Source organism: Hypanus sabinus, chromosome 28, assembly GCF_030144855.1.
Source record: "Hypanus sabinus isolate sHypSab1 chromosome 28, sHypSab1.hap1, whole genome shotgun sequence".
NCBI lineage: Eukaryota > Metazoa > Chordata > Chondrichthyes > Myliobatiformes > Dasyatidae > Hypanus > Hypanus sabinus.
In genome coordinates this window covers 14,712,055-14,731,394 of record NC_082733.1, presented here as the reverse complement: position 1 = coordinate 14,731,394, position 19,340 = coordinate 14,712,055, and the positions used below count along the sequence as shown (strand labels likewise).

General features: G+C 39.4%; 1 protein-coding gene across 3 annotated transcripts in view; it reads left to right on the top strand.

Moving 5' to 3' along the window:
• The window catches only part of efl1 (elongation factor like GTPase 1), a 291,123-nt gene that overhangs the window by 249,631 nt on the left and 22,152 nt on the right, over positions 1-19,340 (top strand). The window contains exon 20 of one of the 3 annotated variants that reach the window (XM_059952644.1): positions 14,968-15,036. The exons of the other annotated variants lie outside the window; for them this stretch is intronic. Within the exon in view, the coding sequence (XP_059808627.1) occupies positions 14,968-14,979 (12 nt within the window). The 3' untranslated portion in view covers positions 14,980-15,036. Of the gene's footprint in view, positions 1-14,967; positions 15,037-19,340 lie in introns of those variants that run through there. 3 annotated transcript variants of the gene reach the window in all.

Here is a 19,340-nt window from a genome sequence, read left to right as displayed (position 1 = left end):
GGTCTTTGATGTTGTTCGTGCTACCAAGGCAGCAAAAAGTGTAGTCAGAGTCCATGAAGGGAAGGCTGGTTTCTGCGAATTGCTGAGCTGTATCCACAACTCTGCAGTTTTTAGCGGTCACAGGCAGAGCAGTTGCCATACTAAACCACAGTGTATCCAGATGGGATGCTGTCTGTGGTGCATCAGTGGAAATGGATAAGTTCAAAAGGGACATGCCAAATCTCTAAAGCTTCCAGAGGATATAGAAGCACTGGTGAGCTTTCTTGGACATTGTGTCTATGTGGTTGGGCCAGGAGAGGTTATCAGTAGGTTATTGGTGATGATCTTAGGAAATTAAAGCTTTCAATCCTCTCAGCTTCAGCACCATTGATGCAAGCAGGAATGTGGGTACCCCCTCCCCCACCATCTCCCATACCTTCCTGAAGTTAAAGACCAACACTTTTGTTTTTCTGTCATTGAGGGAAATGTTTTTGTTGTGACTCTGTGCCACATGGTTTGTGCTCCAGATTGAATGTAGAGTCAGAGAGAAGATATTCGCTGTGGCCGTCTTTCAGCCATAGGCGAATTACAGTGTGTTATGGTTGTCTAGGAGGCTAGAGTTAATACATGCAATGACCAGCCTCTTGAAGTGCTTCATGATGATGGATGTCAGAGCAACTTCGCGATAGTCATTGAGGCACGTTACCTTATTTTTCCTTGGTGTCAAAGTGAAGTAGGGCAGGGTTGAAAATCTCTGCAGATATCTTAGCCAGCTGATCTGTGCAGGATCAAAGGTCCCAGCCAGGAACACCAACTGGGCCAAATGTTCACTTTCCAGAAGATTGATCTGACATCTGGAACAGTAATTGTGGGTAATATGGGTTCAGGTGTATTGGGGGCTGTTGAGGCTGCTGTAACATCCAATCCTCCTCCTCTGCAATATGTGCATAAGACTGTGCTCATCAGACAGAGGAAGGGATGCACTGTTGTTGATGATGCTAGCTGACTTGTTTGGTAGCACAATTTAGCATGTAAGCCATGCCACAACCAATAGCTGGTCTGGTATTGTCTCATGGTATCCCTATAGCTTTAAGGAAGTCGTATCAATTTTGTGTGAAGACCAGGGTCACCCGATTTGAATGTTGGAGTCCTGGACTTTAGCAGGGAGTGGATCTCCCAATTCATCTGTGGTTTCCACTTTAAGAACGGCCAGATTGACCCTTTGGTACACAGACCTCTAAACACTTGCTGATGAAGTCTGCGATGCTGATGACATACTCATCTGTGTTGGATGCTGAGTCTTTGAACATGGGCCAGTGTGCTAACTCAAGGCAGTCATGTTGAAGTTCATCGCTTTCCTCACTGTACAACTTTCTGTATTGGATCCTTATGTTTGTGTGCAGGGTGAAGGAGCACATCCTGCTGGCCTGATTTACCAAAGTGTGGACAGGGGTTGGCTTGTTAGGCATCTTTGGAAATAATACTGTCAAGAGTGTTTAAGCCCCTAGTGGACAGGAGATCTGTGAATCATAGTTCATTGAAGGCGGGCTTCATTTCTGCCTTGGGTAGAATGTAAACTGCCGATAGGATAGCTGAAGTGAATTCCTGTTACACCTAGTATAAGTGGCACTTCACTGTTAGATATTCCAAATCAGGTGAGGAGGAACTTGCCAGGACTGTCATGTCGAGCACCATGAGGACGTGATTAGGAAGAAGACCCCCTCCACTTCTTGCTTTGTCCAGTGGCACCGTATGGTCCATTGGTGAATTGAGAAGCCCTCAGGTTGCATGGCACAGTTAAGTAAAGCTGTTGTAAACCATGTTTTAGTGAGGCAGAGCACACAGCAGTCTCTCATAGCCTTCATTGACAGAGTACCTTTAGAACATAATACCTCAGAGTACTTCACAAACAGAATAAGACAGAAATTGATCAAATATGTTACTAATATGACACCTCATATCTTGGTTATTATACACTTAACTGTAAGCTCTAAACTTGAATTTAATATAACAAAATATTTCCTTAGATGAAAGAGATATTTTCTAATTAAATGAATAAACTAAAGCAAACATCAAAGAAACCTTTGAACCAGTGTCAGGAAAGCAAAACAATGCAAGCTTTATCAAGGCATCTTTCTGCTTCACTGGTCCTATAGTTTTGTTTACTTTGGTCTCTTAGAAATCTGCAAAAAATGCCGTCCATTTTGAATTTTAGAAGGTACGGTGGGGTTTATTTCAGCCTATCTTTGCCAAACGGTGCTCAATATCCAAGATGGGTCAGTGATCAAGATGGTGATCAACTTGACCCTTGACTTCCTCACTGAGAGCCAACGCAGGCACATCTTAAAGAATCTTACTTAGCCCACTGCTCTACTCTTTGCACTCATGACTGTGTGGCTAGGCACAGCTCCACCATCATCAATAAAATTCCTGATGACGTAGCTCTTGTTAGCAGAATCTCAGATGGTGATGAGAAGGCGTACAGTACTGAGACAGAATGGCTAGTTGAGTGGTGTCACAGCAATAACATTGCCCTCAACTTCAGTAAGACCAAGGAATTGATTGTGGATTTCAGGCAGGGGAAATCCAGAGAGAAGACCGCAGTTCTCATAGAGGAGTCAGCAGTGGAATGGCTGAGCAGCTGCAAATTCCTGGGTATCAACATCTCTGAAGATCTATCGTGATTCCAACATATTGATGCAATTATGAAGACAGCATGCCAGCAGCTATATTTCATTAGGAGTTTGATGAGATTTGGTATGTCATGAAAGTCTAGCAAATTTCTACAGATGTACTGAGAAGAGCATTCTGAATGGTTTCATCACCATCTGGTATGGAGGTGCCAATGCCCAAGAGTCTGAAAAAGCTATAAACTCAGTGAGCACGATCCTAGGCATAGCCTCCCCACTGTCAGGAACACCTTCAAAGGGCAATGCCTCAAGAAGGTGGCACCATCATGAAGGACCCACACTAACCAAGACATACTCTTCTCATTACTACCAACAAGGAGGAGGTACAAAAGCCTGAAGATGCTTTAGGAGCAGCTTCTTTCCCTCCGCCATTAGATTTCTGAATGAGCTATGGGCACTACCTCACTACTTTGCTCTCTCTATATATTTTTATATATTCTTGTTGTAATTTTGTAATTTTATATATTGCTCTGTACAGCTGCCACAAAATAAACTTCACAGCATATGTCAGTGATAATAAACCGGAGTCTGATTCTAATTCTAATGGTCCCTTAAACAAAAACGTAACAGAACTTCTTTTATCTTGGTTACTGTTTCTTCAGTTCCTAAAAATCAGTAATGTTAATGTATTTGTCATGATGTGAGATCCCCACCTGAAATCTGATATCTCAACAGCTGTCCAGTACTAGCATTACATCAGGCTGTGGTTTAACAAAACAATGGGAATTTATATTTTAACTGATATATTTTCTCATCTTTACAAACCAGTCTAGATGCAAAATCCTTTATATATCTTTAATGTTAAACCTTTGAAAATGCATTTGGCTGCCAGATTTTAAAGTTATTTAGTTGCTTGCTTTTAAAAGCTCATACTCGGTGTATGCAGCCTATCCATCTAGCGACAGAGATATCATTGGGTCATACACCACAGCAGCCCATTTGTCCCGTTATGCATATACTGGCTCTCTGAAAGGGCCATTCAATTTTAACCCAAGTTATTTTTCACTACTACTTATGGTATATGATTCTGTGAACTCATTTTGTTTATTTTTGATAATTATTTCGAGTAGTTTTTATTGTGATCCCATTTGGAAAATTGACAGGTATTTCTGCAATTTTCAGGAATGTTCATCAGCTGACATTGCATTAGGGCAGTATTTGGTGGTCTTTTTGTCAGAACTGGAGTAGATTTAAAGCAGTGCTGCTAATGAGTGCTGTCTTTAGTCTTGTTACTCCTCTAGGCATATTGCCACCATCAATAAACCTCATGTTGAAACTAGTACAGTGACAGAAGTGGACATCATTATATTAGTTTGCGCTTGCTGTTCCAATCACTTTCAATAAGCTAACATTGTTTTGTCAAAGCTCGCTTATAGAGACTAGCCCTAAAGGATGTGCTCCTCAACTATAGATTTGTTCCCTGCGAAATCACTCCAAGAACCTTATCTTACCAGAAGCTGGAACAGGTACTTGCCACTGATCAAAGACTAGGGAATTAATTAAATATTCATCCATAAACTTGCTGGCCTTTTGAAATTAATAGGAAACTACTGGAGTGATTCATAAAAAACAATTCATGATTCTCATTTGATGGGTACTGAACTGACAGACTGGGCAGGGGTTGGTGTCGTGACTTTAGGTATCTACATCGATTCCCAGCTATGTCCATCCACGAGCACTAGTGGATGTCCTTTCCTTATTAATCAATCCTTCATATGGAAATCTAGGCAGCAGCAATATTGCCACAGGGTATACTTCAATTGTGGCTAATGTTGATTGATGCTTTGCTTGTCTAATAGATTTTGGCCTCTCTGCCCTGCCTCAGTATCTGGAGAGCAGTCAGAAAGTGTTTCTACTCAGCATGCATCAATTTTATTTGTAAGCTGTGTTTTAGAAAGAATAAGCAAGCCATTTGAGGAGCTCAGCAAGTCAGGCAGTATCTGTGGAGTGAAACAGAAGTCAACATTTCAGTTTTAGACACTTCATGCAGTCATCTTTTTCCCTCCACTTTTGCTGTCTGTATCCCTGAGAGCTCAGTTCTTTCCTCATGATGCAAAAATCTGCAGTCTCTTCTTTCTCCCCTCAAAGTGTCTTTTCCTCAATTATTTTTGTCACACTCCTCCCCATGTATTTCAATGCACTGCTGGCTGGACCAAGCATAAAACCAGCCATTTGTAGTTTAGTTTCCTTTCATCCCTGCTTTTTGTTCTTAACTCCTTACCATTTTCTCCATCAGTCCTTTAACAATATTTCCTTTGCTCTCAGATATCCCACTTTCATGTGTCCCAATCCTTCACCTCCACATCCAATACTGCATCACACATTTAATTCCATTGACTGCAGAGGAAAGGAACAATGTCTTTTTGGTGATTGGTCTGACACTTTCTGTTCCAAAGTACTACCTGAGATGAGTTTCTGTTCTGTAATTTTCTCACTCTTTTAATGCTGTTTTAAATTTTTTCTTAAATAAGTTAATGAGGCAGCCTTTAAAACCACATGGTGTTGGTAAACTCTTGGTGCCTCCTCACAAGTCCCAACTGCATTTTATTTACATGCCCAACATGCCCTATTCTCGCCACTGCTTTCCTCTCGCCACTGAACCATCGATGCCATAAAAGACCCTCTGCTTCATCCAGCTTGTCACTCATGCCCACTTCCTCACTTTGCCTGAAACCATATAATTGCTTGGAGAGATTAAGGAAAGAAAATTAGATTTTTTTAAACTGTCTGCTCTTTTCTCTGGATCACAGCTGAGTATTGTGTCCAACTCAGGGTACTTAATTTTGGGAAGAAGACCAAGACCTTGGAGGGAGTGGAGGAAGTTTACCAGAATGAAGTAGTATGACATTTTAACTTCAGCAGCTTTCCCCATGCACCAATTGGGAATGAAGTTCTTCTAAGTTACTGCATCTATTATGCAAAGCATCCTTAATTCACATAAAATGTGTGAACAGTGCACAATTCATAAAAAGATTTCCACAGCTTTTAGATGCTTTCCCTTTGTACTTGACTGCAAAGTCAGAAAGAGTATGGGATAGGCCTCTGCCTCTAATCACATCAGCATTAAGTTGCTATGGTCCATCACAAATCATAACCTGTTCCAGTGTCCTAAATTATTTTCAGTTCATTTTCTTCAGATATTTGATGTATAAAACAGCACAATTTTCTTTGCTGGTTGTCCATGAAAAGGTGCTAATAGCTGTTTCTTTAATTGCTGTACATCTTTTGTTGTGCAAGCAAAGAGCTTAAGAAACTAGGGGAGCAAAAGTGAGCTAATCAGTTCCCTGAGCCTTCTCTGTCTTTCAGTGAGATAATAAGTGGGTAATCTTGGTCTCAGTACTTTCTCACAATGTTCCTACAGACCTTGACTCTGTTGTAGCTCAGATGTTTGTCCCTCTACAACTTGAATATATTCAATACCTCTACCTTCACAGGAAGTCCCAAGCATTCATGATAGTCTAAAAGAAGAAGAGTCTCTTACAGTGTTTTAAGCTGGTGATCACTTATTCTGAAACCATGTCTTCTCATCCTAATAAGACGCATTATGTTTTTAGCTGCAGGTTTTAGATCCCGGATCAGGGAAATATTTCCAAGTCGCAGCATGAGGAGCATGCAGATGATGGTATTCAAGTTAGTCAAATTTGGCAGGTGCAATTCATGTATAATTGTAATTTCTTTGTAGACGGGTTAGGTCAATGCATTGTAGCCATGATCTACCAGTGTTGCAGATAGATAGTGAATATTAGAATGGGAAATGGAGTGCCGTTTAACCGGACTGCTTTGCAACAGATATTGTTGAGCTTCTTAAGTTTAACTGCCATTGTCCAACCGTGTTGGTAGCATGCTGACATTGCAGTCAATGTTACTGCCTCACAGTCTCAGGGACCCAATATTCTGGTGTTCACAGTGTGGAGTTCACAAGATCTCTTCAGGACTGCATGTGATTCGCTCTAGATTCTCTCCACATTTCAAAGTTAAGCTGGTAGATTAATTGGTTATCGGTGTGGAGGAGTTCTGAAAGAATCAAAAGGAGGTAGATGGTATAAGGGAAAGAAAAAGCCAATGGGCTGCGGGAGGGGAGTACATTTGCTTTGCTAGATGGGTTCCTTCTGTGTCAAGATAAATAAGAAATAAAATACACTGGCAAGAGGAGAGTTTTCTATCACCATTCAAGGGGGATATTAGAGGAAGGTTTTTCACTCAGAGAGTGGTTGGTGCGTGGAATGCGCTTCCTGTGTCATTGGTGGAGACAGATACACTAGTGAAGTTTAAAAGACTACTAGACAGGTATATGGAGGAATTTAAGGTGGGGGGGTTATATGGGAGGCAGGGTTTGAGGGTCGGCACAACATTGTGGGCTGAAGGGCCTGTAATGTGCTGTACTATGTTCTATCCCAACTTCAGGCTTGTAGGTAATGAATAAATTTTGAGGACTTGAGGTGACACCAAAATTCTGATCAGCTTTTGTTACCACAGCTTTTATGTCACTGGTAACTCCTATAATGTCATGTGGAACAGCAAAGAGAAAGCCATGGTGATAAGACTCTTGGTGATTTTTGTCATTGTCAGGGACCTACATGTCACAACTGTTAACTTCCACTTATTAATCTATGCCTGAACCACGTCCAGATCTTGTTCTATAGAACAGGGCAGCAAAGGAACAGGCCCCTATGTCTGCACTGATTGATGCCAATCACACTAATCTCATCTGCCTGCACATGATCTGCATCCCTCTGTTCTGTGTCTTTGCATGTGTCTGTCCAAATGCCTCCAGGACATTGCTATCATATCTGTTTCTACCACCTCCCTGCTAGCATTTTCCAGGCACCTACCACTCAAATACACCTCCCTAGAGTTTTGGATCAAAATTTTATACTGGACAAAATTCAGGCAAAGATGTTTGCTGTGGGTGGCTTATCTTTTTCATTCAGTGCCAACATCAGATGTTGCCTGATCAGCTGTAGCACATCACAGCTGCATTCTTCAGTCCTGATTCTTCAAACCCTTACTATCTGAGCAAGATAGCCTGCTTGTTTCAAGACCACCCTCTCATTTCACACTGGACCCTTGTGGCCAAAGGAGGAAGAGGAAATATTTACCTCTATATTCAATTTAGATCCATACTTACTTGTATTTTGAAACAGAAACTGCAGTCAGACCACAAAATACAATGTGTTTTAAAAATTACTGTTTATGAAGTGGTATTGTATCTTTTTATTTGAGTCAGCAAAGAATGCAACTTTGGATTTATCCTTTTGTCACGTGGAAAAAAAATTAATCAGCAATATTTATTGGACGACATAATGTGTGGGATGGAGATATGTTCTCTAGCAAAGGAGATATAAGGTGCTTCTTCCCTACGCTAGTCTGTAGGTCACCCTTGGGCAAGGTGTAGCACTCGCTTAGCCCCCCCCTCCAACCATGGTCCCATTAAGCCATGGGAGCAGGTGGTAGATGGTTGTATGAGCAGCTGATGCATAACACGTCTGGATTATGTGACCACTGATGCAAGGCAAACAACCTCTGAAGAGTGCTGATGGGGTCACCCCTCTTGTGAGGCCACTGAACAGAACAAGGCAACAGCGAACCACTTCTGTAGAAAAACATCCCAAGAACAATCATAGTCATTGAAAGACCATGATCACTTATGTCATACGACACGACACATAACGATGACAAACTTAGTGTGCAGGATCAAATGCATTTTATTATTTCAGTTCTGCTCCTTTTGCGATTTTGCTGCATGTTCCATTGTAACCATAATTTACTGACCTAAAGTCAGTAATTCAAAGTAAATTTATTATCTGATTTATGTATGTGTTAACATATACAGGTCGACCTTCACTAATCTGGCACCATTGGGACCTGCGGAGTGCCGGATTAATGAAAATGCCGAATTACAGAAGGATCACATTAAGCAATAGCTAACCGCCTCATCATACCTTTAAAATATCATGTAAATCAGTGCAAGTTAGATAATAATGAAACAGAAATATTAAATGAGTAACAAGTGAAATTTTAATAAAGTAATATAAAGGCACAGATAAAATAAAGGGTACAGGTAAATGTACAGGAATTAACTTATACAGAACAATTGAGCACTTCTGCTTCTAAAGTGAGACGTTTAATATACTTTTAGGCAAAGTTACATGTTTGCAAGTGTGGGGTTGTCAGGATTATCAACATCTTCATCTTGAAAAATGAGTGAAGCATCAGGAACTGGTGCTGAAACTGGCACAGCAGTTTCTTCAAAAACTGTTGATGTTGGTGGCAGCACATCTGGGTGAGCAGAAGCAGAAGTCAGAGAAAGGAGGTCTTCTATACGCCACATTTCACGTAACCGCCATGCAGCTGGGGATTCGGCGCTGCGCTCTTCCCTCTTCACTCGCAGTTACTGAGGGAATTCTCATTAGATTCGTTTCCTCTGCTGAGTAATATGCTTAGATTCAGCGGATCGCCATATCTGATCTGAGGTCGTAGGCAGAAGAGAACGGAGTGCTGGCCGGTCGACACCGGAGGGCAGTGCGCGACTACCGGCAGGCAGGTGAGAAGGCGGACTGACCCAGTGCATGCTAGCTTCCCCTGCTGCTGGCAGCTGAGACGGGTGGGTGCCGGGCAGCAGCGCCTAATGCAAATGATATTAATAAATGCAGGAAGACAAGCAGGAATTGCCTGTCTGTGCTTACAAGAGCGCACCAACATGTGAACAGATCGAGCGCAACCAAAACAATGCACAACAGATTGGTACGGTGGCCCAGGAAATTCGATAATCAGTGCCGGATTAGTGAAGGTCGACTGTACAACCTTGAGATTCATTTTCGTGCAGGAAAAATTAAATATGATAGAATTCTGAAAAACTACTTAAACAGACAAAGACTGATGTGCAAAAGATCACAAACTGTGCAAATAAATAAATAAAACGGAGAACATGTGTTATAAATAGTCCTTGAAAGTGAAGTCTGTAGGTAGTAGAATCAGTTCAGAGCTGTGGTCAGTGAAGTTATCCATGCCATTTCAGGAGCCTGATGGTTGTAAGGTAATCATTATTCCCAAATCTGGTGATATGAGACCCTAGGCTTCTGTACCTTATGACCAATAATAGCAATGAAATAAATAAGCTATAATGTAATACTGCATAAGATTCAAACTTTGAAATGGCAATGTGCTTTACATTGACCACATATCCAAGTTGTACAGCACTGGGATTTTTTCCAGATGTTCGGTTTTTATTGATGTAAAAATTCGGAAGAGGCACGTTTTTGAAACCATTTCAGATCTGGTTACATGCTTTAATTGTGGTATCCAATAGCCTAAACCATTTCCTATTCTGTTGTATTATATCATTGTGGCAACACAGTACTTAATAACTCTACAATAAACTTTTATTTTTCTACCACATTCTAAGCCTTGAAAGTGAAATGCTTTTTTACACAAACTGAATTGAAATGCTTAAACTGAAAATCAAAGAAAACTCAAACCGTAGTAAATTGTTAAAAAAAAGTGCAACCTTCATATCAAGGGTACAATTTTTAAGGAACACAGTTTTTATGGTAACCTGATTAATAATTCTACGAGCACTATTATTTTAAACTTAAAACTGGCTTTATTTGTCGCATGTACTTTGAAACATACAGTGAAATGGTTATTTTGTGTCAAATCATATCAGTGAGTATTTCTCTGGCAGCCCGTGAGTATTGCCATGCTTCCGGAACCATCATAGACAACCCACTGCTTGCTAACCTTGACTGTATGTCTTTGAAATATGGAGGAAACCCACGTGGTCACAGGGAGAATGAACAATCTCTTTACAGACAGCAGTGAGAATTGAAGCCGGATAATATAGCTAAAATAAAATAACACTGGGAAGCATTGCACTAGCCGCTTACTACTGTGCCACCCCTTGTTAAGCTTTTGATTATGTATTGCTCTTTGTCAGCATCAAGCATCTCGCTCCCTAAAATCATACCCAATTCTCAATGTAATAATGGCATTTGAACTCTTCACCAGCCTCAACAAACCTTTCTTCTGCTGTTTATGGCTATACACCATACTGGCATATATGATAAGGTAAAACGTTTGGGATAAAGATACTGTCACAAGAAGCTTAATAGTGCTATATCTGGGTGTGGTAATGGGGACAAACTCCCACTAACTATTAAATGGCATGTGCCTCAAATAGCCTCTGACAACCAAGCTCTTAGCCTTCATGTGTGACTTAGCTACTAAGACCAGTGGCACTGTTTCTATCGAAAGGAGAAGGAGCAAAGGTGGGTTAATAGTGCCCTGAAACCATTTCGCTTCGGACAGATGGGGCTCATCTGGGAGAGGAAAACTCTGATCTCAAACCTCTGCTGCCTTGTGGCTATCCCTCTCATGGGGAAGGCTTTGGGAGTAAATCTCGAGGGAAACATCTGGAGCTGGAGTCCCTAAGCCAGTCCAAAGCTGACTGGCAACTCCTGCGATGCTGTTGGTGCCAGACAGTCTCTGCCGTTCCTTTGGATTCATCAGATGGGTGGAAACGGAGCTTGTTATGTGGGCAACGGTTTGCTCTCCATATCATACTGCCCAGGCTTGCATATCATGGTGGACCCTGACCGATGGAGGTCCATACTATACCATACAAGAACAGCAGACTGTTCCACCTTAATTCATGAACCGAAGCAAAATCTACTTGTGTAGCATTTCTTTTTGAACAAAGCCACAAAATTGTAACCTAAAATAATTGGTAGCATGTAGCATGCTTTGCACATGCTGAAATAGTAATTCTGTGCACATCAGATATCATTCCATACATGTCTTGCATGTCAGACTGACATCAAGTTATCATGCAATTTGCTGTTGACACTAATCTCTGTGAAATTGATTCAGATACATTCAATTCTTGTACAGAAAATAGGTTCAAAGTAAATTCAAAGTTCAAAGTAAAATTTATTATCGGAGTACATACATGTCGCCACATACAACCCTGAGATTCTTTTTCTGCGTATCGGAATGGCAGCAGGAACTTTGCATCATGCAGCTTAGAAATTCCATCAGCTTCGTTGTTGATTGTCATTTGTAACAAAGCTTCTTGGAACCAGCCCATGCAGTTAAGTGCTGCAACAGTATCAGAGTCCATGAATGTTTCTGATCCGAAGCATAGAGCTATTTAGCAAAAATAAGGTCAGTACTCCTGTTGTTGTCATGAACAGGAGCAGAAGGAGAAGGCATTAGGAGGAAACATCTTGGCAGAAGGATCCGTCTGCTTAGCATCTTTCAGCAGTAACACTTCTGCCATCATGTGGAACAATATTAGTAACATTACCTGTTAGAGAAATAGTGTTCAGGAGGTTGATTTTTCAAAAGCAGTAATGGCAGAAGACTGCCACCTTGTACATACAGTGCCCTGGCAACACAACCAGTGCTGGGCCACCCTGTTTTCGAAAGAAAGGACATTGTCATCCTGAACATTGAACCCTGCATCAGCTCAGACTGATGGCTAATGACCATCACACTTGATATTATGTTCACAGAGAAGATAGTTTTATTCCTTCACCTCAAGTAGAGAGTAAAAGGCAATAATTGCATCTATTTCCCCAAAATACATGTTTTACAAAGGTTCTACAATTTCTGTATGGACATTGGGCTGCTGATGTTCATCTTGAAGCTAGAGACTTTTGTTTCAGAAGTTGTACGTTACAAAAGATCTTTAAAATAAATGAAATGCAGATAGAAATGCCACCTGATTCTTATCCTAAGCCAGTTCCTTTCCCAGCGTATTTCAGCCACAGTCATAGTCAGACACAGCCCTTCAGAAACAAAGGCTATTCCTAACCAAAGACATGAGATTCTGCAGATGGAGGGAAATAAGCAGTCAATGTTTTGGGCCAAGACCCTTCATCAGGATTGGAAAAGAAGGGGCAGAAGCCAGAATGGTCTGAAACATCAACTGGGTATATCCCTCTATAAATGCTGTTTGACTTGCAGAGTTCCTCCAGCATTTTGTGTGTGTTTCTCATTCATAACCAAAGTTCCTTATTTCATTTGGGTATCTGGTAGTGCTGGAAAGCAATATAATAACTGTATCTATGGAGCTTTTTGCAGAGTACCTGTGTACTTTCAAAGTGTGATCCATTGCTTAGATAGCTTGGGGTGCCCTGCTGTCCTTTCAGAGTGATTATCTCATGTTTAATTGTCCAATGCTGTGTGCTGCGCAGCCTTGCATTCATGATGGCACTTTGCTTTGTCTGATGTGTAACAGCACGGTAGAGGAAAAAGAAGATTGCAAGTGCTGACATCATGCATCAGTGGAATTCTGATGAGGAATCCACTACTCAATTTTAGGACTCCAACAGAGAAACATTTTCTACCTAAATGCAGCAAGACCTTGTATTTGTTTTTGGAATATTAAGTTATAGGTTAACAGCATGTCTCAATAGTGCTTGGTAATGGCCATTTCATCATTTTTCTTTGACTCATTGACATAACTTCATTCACCCCCCAGCAGTATCCTAGAAATGACTATTACCTAGATCAGAAGTTACATGGATCAGACATATAGTTACTACAATTCTATCAGAGTGGTGAAAGTTATGTCTGCCAGTTTGTGATATTGCATTTTGGTAAGTTAACCAAGGCAGGGCTTTGCACAGTAAATGGTGAGGCATTGGAGAATGTTGTAAAACAAAAAGACCTAGGGGCTCACAGATACATGCTTCCCTGAAGATTGGGACACAGAGAGACAGGGTGTTGAAGATGACATTTAGCATGCTTGCCAATCATCGGTCAGAACATTGTCTACAGGAATTGGGATATCTTGTTGAAACTAGGCTGCATGATTCAGGGTAGGCATGCCAACAGAAGAGCGGAGTCCATGGAGTGCATTCTGCCTGAAGCTTGGTGATCAGTGTTTTTCCACGGGGATCTGTTCTGGGACCAATGCACTTTGTGATTTTTGTAATGACTTGAATGAGGAAGTAGAAGGGGTGGGTTAGTAAATTTGCAGATGATATGAAAGTTGATGGTGGTAAAAATTTGTCATAGGTTTCATTGACGAGATGCAAAGCTGTTCTGAGAAGTGGCAGAGGGAGTTTATCCCAGAAAACTGTGTAGTGATATGCTTCAGAAGATTGAACTTGAAGGCAGATTACAGTATAAAGGATTCTTCACAGTGCGGGGGAACAAGCGGATCTTGGGATCCATGTCCATAGATCCATCAAAGTTGCCATGCAAGTTGATAGAATAGATAGGAAGGTATATGCTGTGGCCTTCACTAGTTAGATGATTCAGTTCAAGACCAGTCAGGTAATATTGCAGGTCTATAAGACTCTATTTAGATCAAATTTGGAATATTGTCTTCAGTTCTGCTCATCTCATAGGAAGGATGTGGAAGTTTTAGAGAGGGTGCAGAAGAGATTTACCAGGATACTGCCTATAATAAACAGCATGTCTTGTGAGGATAGATTGAGCTATAGAGGTATACAAGATGATAAGAGGCATAGAAAGAGTGGACAGCCAGATACTTTTTTTCCAGGGTGGAAATAGCTAATACAATGGACCGTAATTTTAAGGTGGTAGGAAGAAAGTATAGGGGGGATCTCTGAAGTAGGCTTTCTATACAGAGAGTGGTTGGCGAGGGGAACTTATTGCCGTTGGTGGTGGTAAAGACAGATACATTAGGGACATGTAAGAGGCTCTTACAAGGGCCTGTACAGTTCTAGGTTCTACAGTACATTCTAACTGTGTGAGTCGTGAGACCAAATATAATATTATTTGCAGTTCTGATTACAGAGCTATCGGGCAGACAGCATTAAACTGGAAAGGGCACACAGAAGATTCAAGGGGATATTCTGTGGACTGGAAGGCTTGAGTTATAAGCAGAGGCTGGATGGGCTAGAATCTTTTTCCCTGGAGCATTGGAGGCAGAGGGGTGACCTTATAGAGGAATATAAAATCATGAGTGTCATAGATGAGGTAATTGGACGTGATCTTTTTCCCAAGGTAAGGAAGTCAAAAACTAGAAGTTTAAGGTGTTAAAGGAATCTGAGAAACTAAATTTTCAACACAGAAAATGGTAGGCATATGGAACAAAGAAGTGTTAGAGGTAGGTACAATTATCATGTTTAAGAAGCATTTAGACAAGGGCTTGTATAGATAAGATTAGGAATAAGGACATGGGCCAAAAGCAGGCACATAAGACTACCTCAGGTAGACAGTTTGGTCAGCTTGGATGAAATGGGCTGAAGGGCAATTTTCATGCAGTATAAGTCCATGACTAATTTGAATAAAATTGCTGAATACAATTTTAATTTTGCCATAGATGCCAGGATGATGACAGGGGACTAGAAATATTGCACCTCTCTTCAGGAAGGAAAAATAAACCTGATAAGTTTAGAATCAGAATCAGGTTTAAAATCTCAGGCATATGTCATGAAATTAGTAGACTTTGTGGCATCTGTATAATGCAATACATATTAATAGAAAAACAACTGCAAATTACTATAAGTATATATAAAACAGATAAATTATTGCAAAAATAGAAATAAAAGTAGTGAGGTAGTATTCATGGGTTCAACGTCCATTTAGAAGTTTATTATTTGTGGTGAGAAGGCTACTGTAAACAATAATCCAACAGAAAATTCATTTTACACAAGTGTGCAGTGAAAAGTAATGCCACAATGGATTTACGTGTAAATAATATTTTACTAGTTTGATTGTGTTTATATGTAACAGAGAGATGAATGCATTGAACTGGTGTTGTGTTTATGTACTTAAAAAGGTATTTGAAAAATAAGCACTGTTTAGGCTAATTATTGAAAATGAATCACATGGGATAAAAGAGGGTAGCAACAATAAGGATGTAAAATTGATTAAATCCTATAAAACAAATGCTGAAGATTGCTTACATTGTTAAGTCCATACAGTTCCTTTCCTTAAGGTTATGGCTGGGTTTTTGTGCATTATTAACATACAATTAAGATACAATTTTCATTTGAAAGCATTGTGGAAGTGTAGAAGGTGGTGCTGGACTTCTCAGGGACATAGATATCCTCGTGGTAGATGATATTAAATACAGAAAAGCAAGTTTAAAAGGAACAATTATAAGTGGGGGTGCAAAAACACAAAGATCCGGGAATACTTGCACAAATGTTTGAAGGTGACAGCGTGGGATATTAGCTAATAATAGCACCTAATAAAATATATGGGACTCGAAAATTTCATGAATAATGGCATAGAGTACAAAGCCAGGATGTTGTGCTGAAGAAATATAAAACCATTAATTAAGCCCAGCTGGAGTATTATGTCCAATTTTGGGCACTGTACTTCAAGAAAATCTTGATATCGAAGTATGGAAAAGATTTATTGTAATGATTCCATGAATATAGAAAGAAAGAAAGAAAGATGGCTAAGCAACATTTTAATTGAGGTATTAAACTCGTGAACAGTTTAGGTAAGGTGAATAAATTAAGATAAATTGTTTCCAATAAAAAATTAGTAAGCAGCTAGTATTGTGATTGGCAAAAGAGATGCAAGTGACATGAGATATGTTTTACATGAATGCTTAGGATTTGGAGAAGATTCCCTGATGGATTGATAGAAATAGGTTCAGTTGTGCTTAGATTAGTACATAAAAAATTAAAATACTATGATTTGGGCAGAAAACTGGTCTAAGCTAATTTGATTCCTTGTTAAAAGATCCAGTGCAGTCCTAATGAAAGATTTGGTGATTCCACCTCCAACACTACATGATTTTCTCAATGTTGTACAGTTTCATCCTAAATTTCCTGCTCACATCTGAGGTGAGACTCTGAAAGAACAATGTGCCATGTATATGTGCTATACACTGCTCATACTGCTGAAGGAAGTGCTGAAGTAGATGCTGATTATTACGGCTTTCCTATTTTTGTGCAACTTTTCATTTAATAGAACACAGAAGGAAGTTTTGTTACATCTATTCAAAGCTCTGGTTAGACCACATCTGGAGATCTATGTAGAGTTCTGGGAACAGCACCTTAAGAAAGATTTTTTGATCTTTAAATGAATTCAGTGCAAATTCATTAAAGTATTACCAGAACTCTGAGGGACGGATACAATAAGGGATTACATGTATTTAGTTTATATTCCTTGGAGTATTAATGGTTTAAAGGTGTAAGAGCTTTTTGGGATCTTGAAAGTAATTGACAGGGCATTTACAGAGAAACCCCTTTCCAGTACTGTGAATATTCAACTTGAAGACACATAAACAGCCACTCAGCAGAAAAGTGAGGGAACAGTTGATCATGCAGAAGTTAGAAGGATTGAATATCTATTCCCGAAAAGTAATAGGTGATTGTTTAATTAATAACTTTAAATCTTAAATTGATCAACTTTTAAAAAATCTGGCCACATATATTAAGGGATATGAAGCCAAGTCAGATAGATGGAGCAGCTATAATCTCTGTGAATACTGGGCAGTATAAGGGTCAAAATAGCCAATTCTGCATCTTGATGTTCCTTTAAAAGCTATTAACAATATTGTTATTTATATTAAATGTAATATAAAAGTGATGCAATTTTTAATTACATTTCAAATTGCAAATTGAAATCAAAATTAATTATTCCTATTTGAGCCAGGTATTCTGTTTCCTGACAAACTATATTTTAGCAGCCCATCTTTCCTAGTGTTTCTAAGATAACAAGATTTAATTTAAAATGAAAATACTGGCAATCTGAAATATAAGCAAATACAGGAATGAAAAATTTAACAGCATCTCTGGGAGGAAGAGACAAGTTTGCAGTTCAGTTGTGGACCTATCATAATAACCTGTATATATACATCAGTTCATTCCACGGTTGCTAACTGACATGCCAGAAGTTAACAACGTTTCCCATTTGTTTGTCTTTTCCCTTTTCTGGTTATTAATGACTCTGTTTTCAGCAGTTGTTTTTATTTTGGACTGTTCTTAAATTTGTTTCTTGTTTTGGTAAGCTGAGCTTTTGTCAATATATCAGATGCTACATTGGAGAATAAATACCATTTTTTATTGTTACATTTAACTGATGCTATTTAAGTTCCCTAAACCAATTAAATTCAACACGATTTGACATGCTTGCACCATAATAGTAGATTCTTAACATTTTTTCAAAAAGCCTCTCATTTTCAGTAATACCATAATTCAGTAGATAATCCCTTACTTTTTCATTGTGTTGTCATGTTCCTTTCTGTATTATCTTCTAATTCATTTCTGCACTGCTATTCTGGAAGTTGAGTGAGGAGTAATAATTTGCCAGAATGTCCCTTTTCTTTGAAGTAATGCCATAGGAATTTTTCATCCCATGACGGGGTGAATGGAGCATTGGTTTAATAATTGACTTTTTTTAAAACAGAAAAAAAGGAAATGCTGTGGTGGATTGTCATATCCAGAGAATCTTAATAGTTTGGCTCTATGTTCCTTAGAGTATAAAGAATGAGGGGTGACCTGATTCAAGCATCTGAGATACTAAGGGAGCTTGACATGGTTAATGTTCAGAAGTTTTCACTAGTGAGATAATCGCAAACAAGGAGTAATAATTACAGGGTATTGGTCTGTTCACTTAGAACTGAGGTACAAAGAGGTTTCTTTAAGAAAGGTGAGTCCCAGGAATTCTTCACTCCAGGGAATGCTGGAGGCCAGATAATCAGGAATATTTATGTTAAAAGCTGATAAATATTTGAAGGATTGAGGAATTAATGAATAGTTAATGAACTGGCAGAGAGGAATTGAGCCCAATGTTGTAGGGTCTGATGGCCTGTTCCTGATTCTACCTTCTTATGTGGCTTTGTGTACTCTGCAGGTCAAGCAACATCTACAGACGGAGATATAAAGTCAGCTTTTCATGTCAGTGACCATCCATTTGCAACAAATGAATAGCTTTGTACATCCATCTGATTTCACATTTATATGAAATGTCTGTTTAAAATTAGAATAATCATGTTTGAAAATGTGGCAATGTAGTGATTAAATTACTTGCAACCAGAGTTATGGACCATTGATCCAGAGATTTGAGTTTGAATCCCACCATGGCAGCTGGTAAGTGTTTGTAATTAAATAAATCTGGAGTTAAAAAAGAAACAAATGTCTGGAAAAAAAGTAAGCACAAAACTGCTGAACTGTAGTTAAAATGGTGGGGTTCATTGCTATTCTTCAGGGAAGGAAATCTGTCCTTATCCAATATATGTCTCCTGATTCAACAATGTGTTTGGCCTTAACTGCAGGGCAGTGAGAGTTGGGTATTAGACACCATCCACATAAATTAATGACTAGATTTAAAAAAACAACAAAACTAAAAACCAGAGCTATGTTAATAATTGCATTTCTAAAGAATGCTAAAAATACTTTCTTTCATTCTTAAGGAGAGATTTAATGTATTGGAATGTCTTTTTCAGAATGCCTTAGCCTGTTAGTCTTAAGGATCAGTGATGTTGCCAAGCTAGTCTCAGGTAATTGGAGGCCAAAATATTTATTGAATGGTCTACACAGAGTGCACAATTTTGCTTTTAATAACTGGTTAATCTCTGGGCTGCCAGACAAGCAAATGGATGCATGCTGATTTAACAAATTCACAGGTGTGAAATTAATAGGTGTTAAGCAGAAATAGAACCATTAATTAAGTCAGTCCTTTCACCTTTGAAGTTCAAGTTAGTTCAAGTCCTGCTTCAGAGAAGAGCATAAA